At 38.9% G+C, this 3,267-nt stretch overlaps 1 protein-coding gene across 1 annotated transcript; it reads right to left on the bottom strand.

Annotated features, from left to right (window-relative positions):
- Positions 1-455: 455 nt before the first annotated feature.
- LOC138865086 (uncharacterized) lies at positions 456-1,742 on the bottom strand. The gene is made up of 2 exons (XM_070134430.1): positions 1,095-1,742; positions 456-672 (listed from the first exon to the last, which is right to left on the bottom strand). Exons 1-2 carry the CDS (start codon positions 1,365-1,367, stop codon positions 547-549), a joined length of 399 nt encoding a protein of 132 aa, XP_069990531.1. The 5' UTR covers positions 1,368-1,742; the 3' UTR covers positions 456-546.
- Between the last annotated feature and the right edge of the window lie 1,525 nt (positions 1,743-3,267).

The following is a 3,267-nucleotide window of genomic DNA, read 5'->3' as shown; positions in this document are numbered from 1 at the left end:
GGTAATAACAAATCAATATTGATAATATCAATAATAGTAATAACAGTATTAAACTAATGACAACTACAATATGACGCAAACATATACAAATCACAGTATTTGTAAGCATGTACAAATCACAGATTTTTTATTTCCTGAGTGTATGCACTCTTCATATTGGTTGTGCGTTAAAAATGACTTTTTAGAATAAACAATAGACTTTATCTGCTAATTGTATATATATGTATGCAATGTGTGTGTTCTGACGTATTAATATCTAGTGTTCGTGAGATGGTAACTATACTTCTACGTATGTTTAAAATGTATGAATGAAAATGTATAAAAAAATTACAAGAGATATTTGACCGATTTCGAATATATCCTCGTCAGAAATACATGAAACCGGTCAAATACGTCTCCTGTATTGTGAAAATATTCATTCTCATTCATACTTTTTCTTCTGCCAACATGAATACGGTATAATCATTCGGTAAGCCAAGACAAAACAGAACATTGTTTCCGTCACTTTATTCAGCAGTTGCTATAGGAATCCATTCATGTACAAGTTCATTCTTTCTTCTTCTTCTTCTCCTCGGCGACCGGGACGCATCTGCCCGTCTTGGAGGAGCACTCGAGATTCGCGGCGCATCTGCGTGTGTCCTGGTCACTTTTGACGCAGATCTGGTTCAACCCCTGGGAGGCAGGAAATCATTGGTACAGTGTGTGGGGCTTTGAGGACTAGGAAAGTGATGGAAGGTTGGTGAAAAACGGTGAAGTATTAATAATGGTGGTGAGGATAATAGCAATAATGATGATAATGTTTATATTACTGCAGACTGCATTCACATAACTGATAATAAGAGCAATGATAATATAGATAATTATACACAATTATAATGGACGTGAGCACTCCAGAGTCTGGAGTGAGTTGCCATTTTTTATGTTTGGCTTGTACTGAGTAAAAACTTTGAATTTCGTTTGATTTCAAATAATCAAGCAGCTTAAGCTTAAGGATTTTTTCCCTACAACGCCCATAAAAAAATTATCGCAAAGCCCTCAAAAGTTTGTACTCGGGTCCATTATGAGCCCCAACACAGAGCCCCTTAAACCCTTACCGCAGAGCATTTGCATTTATTCTCCGAGTCCACGTAGGTCCCGTGCTTGCAAGCTAACTGAGCGATAATCAAGGGCGTGCAGCCCACGTTGAAGGACATCTCCCACAGCCCCTCTTGCCACCAGGGCGACCGCGGCCCCAGCATCCACGAGGGAGGATGCACACCCATCGACCACCAGGGCTCGAATAACGGCGCAGGACCCATCGGGCGCGGCCCGTAAGGCATCACCCAGCCTTGCACGCTGTGCGAAAGAGATTCGGGAGCTTTAGCCATCAAGCAAAAGGTTTGGGGTTAGTTCTAATAACACTGCAATAATTATAATAATAATGAATAAAGAAATAAAAAAGTACATACATCCAATACCAAATTAATTATAAGCAGCGTAGATATTTCTTCCAACCATTAACATTACAACTCGCCCTTCTTACCCAACAGCAATGCAGAGGAGGCAACACAGGAGGCTCTTCATCGCGCTGACAATGGGTGCTGTCGCCTTCCGCTTCGCCCCTATATAAATTCCTTTCCCTCCCTCGCCCTCTACACTCTCGTCCTTGTGGGGTGTTGTTGTACGTCGAGTAAATATTTAATTTTTTTTAATTTGTTTTTGTTTATAGGGACATGTGCGTGTCGTGTCTCAAATAATAATAAAGCTTGTATTCAAAAGACGTCTTTGCTGTTTTGTTTGTTTTGGTTGGCAGTATAATGATCGGTCTCGAGGTTTGTTTGTGTATGTGTGTATGTGCACACACACCCATATATATACAAACATATATATATATATATATATATATATATATATATATATATATATATATATATATATATATATATATATATATATATATATATATGTGTGTGTGTGTGTGTGTGTGTGTGCGTGTGTGTGTGTGTGTGTGTGTGTGTGTGTGTGTGTGTGTGTGTGTGTGTGTGTGTGTGTGTGTGTGTTTATATATATATATATATATATATATATATATATATATATATATATATATATATATATATATATATATATATATATATATATATATATATATATATATATATACATATATATATACATATATATATATATATATATATATATGTGTGTGTGTGTGTGTGTGTGTTTGCGTGTGTGTGTGTGTGTCTGTGTGTGTGTGTGTGTGTGTGTGTGTGTGTGTGTGTGTGTGTGTGTGTGTGTATGTGTGTTTGTGTGTGTTTGCGTGTGTGTGTGTGTGTGTGTGTGTGTGTGTGTGTATACATGTGTGCAAATATAGATATATATATATATATATATATAAATAAATATAAACACATATATATATAATATATATTATACACACACACACACACACACACACACACATATATATATATATATATATATATATATATATATATATATATATATATATATATATATATATATATATATATATATATATATATATAAATGTATGTATATATATGCATGTATGTATATCATCATCATTAGGAGCTAACACCGACGGGGGCGCATAGCCGCGTCCACCTTTTGGGATCCCTCATGGCAAGCCACAGGCCTCCTCCACCCAGGGTTGTCTCTTACAGAGACAACCTGATGGGCAGGATCAGCCTGTGGAAAGCGAGCCAAGTGGCCACATAGCCTGAGTTGGCGATCCAGGATTGTGCAGGTAACAGGTCCTGTGCCATTCTCACGGTGCAACCGTTGGTTAGACACATGGTCCCGCCAACAGTACCCCATGATCCGGCGCAAAGACCTATTACAAAAGGCATCAAGACGAGACTTCAGGGCACTTGATAATGTCCAGGTTTCACTACCGTATAGCAAACCTGGCATTATCAGGGCCCTGAAAACCCGTAGCTTGGTCCTTCTGCACAGGTACCGGCATCTATCAATACTCTTGTCAAGAGAGTTCATGACCCCTGCTGCCTTGCCAATCCGCCTACTGACTTCCTGGTCTGACAGCCCAGAGTTATGAACTGCACCACCAAGGTATGTAAAGCTCTCTGTGACTTCAATGTCCTCGCCGCAAGCACGTAGCGACCGAACAGGTTCTCCAAGCAAGTCCCCAAAGTCCTGGATCTTGGTCTTGGTCCAGGAGACCTCTAGACCCAAGGGCTTCACTTCATTACTAAATGCATTGAGAACCACCACTAGGGTTTCCAAAGACTCATATAGAATAGCAAC

This window comes from Penaeus vannamei, chromosome 19 (assembly GCF_042767895.1).
Source record: "Penaeus vannamei isolate JL-2024 chromosome 19, ASM4276789v1, whole genome shotgun sequence".
Lineage (NCBI taxonomy): Eukaryota > Metazoa > Arthropoda > Malacostraca > Decapoda > Penaeidae > Penaeus > Penaeus vannamei.
This window is presented reverse-complemented; position numbering and strand designations above follow the sequence as displayed.

Coding starts and splice junctions, on each gene's coding strand:
- LOC138865086 (XM_070134430.1), bottom strand. CDS start 1,367: ATGGCTAAAGCTCCCGAATCTCTTTCGCACAGCGTGCAAGGCTGGGTG. Junction 673..1,094: donor ATAAATGCAAATGCTCTGCG/GTAAGGGTTTAA, acceptor CCTGCCTCCCAG/GGGTTGAACCAGATCTGCGT.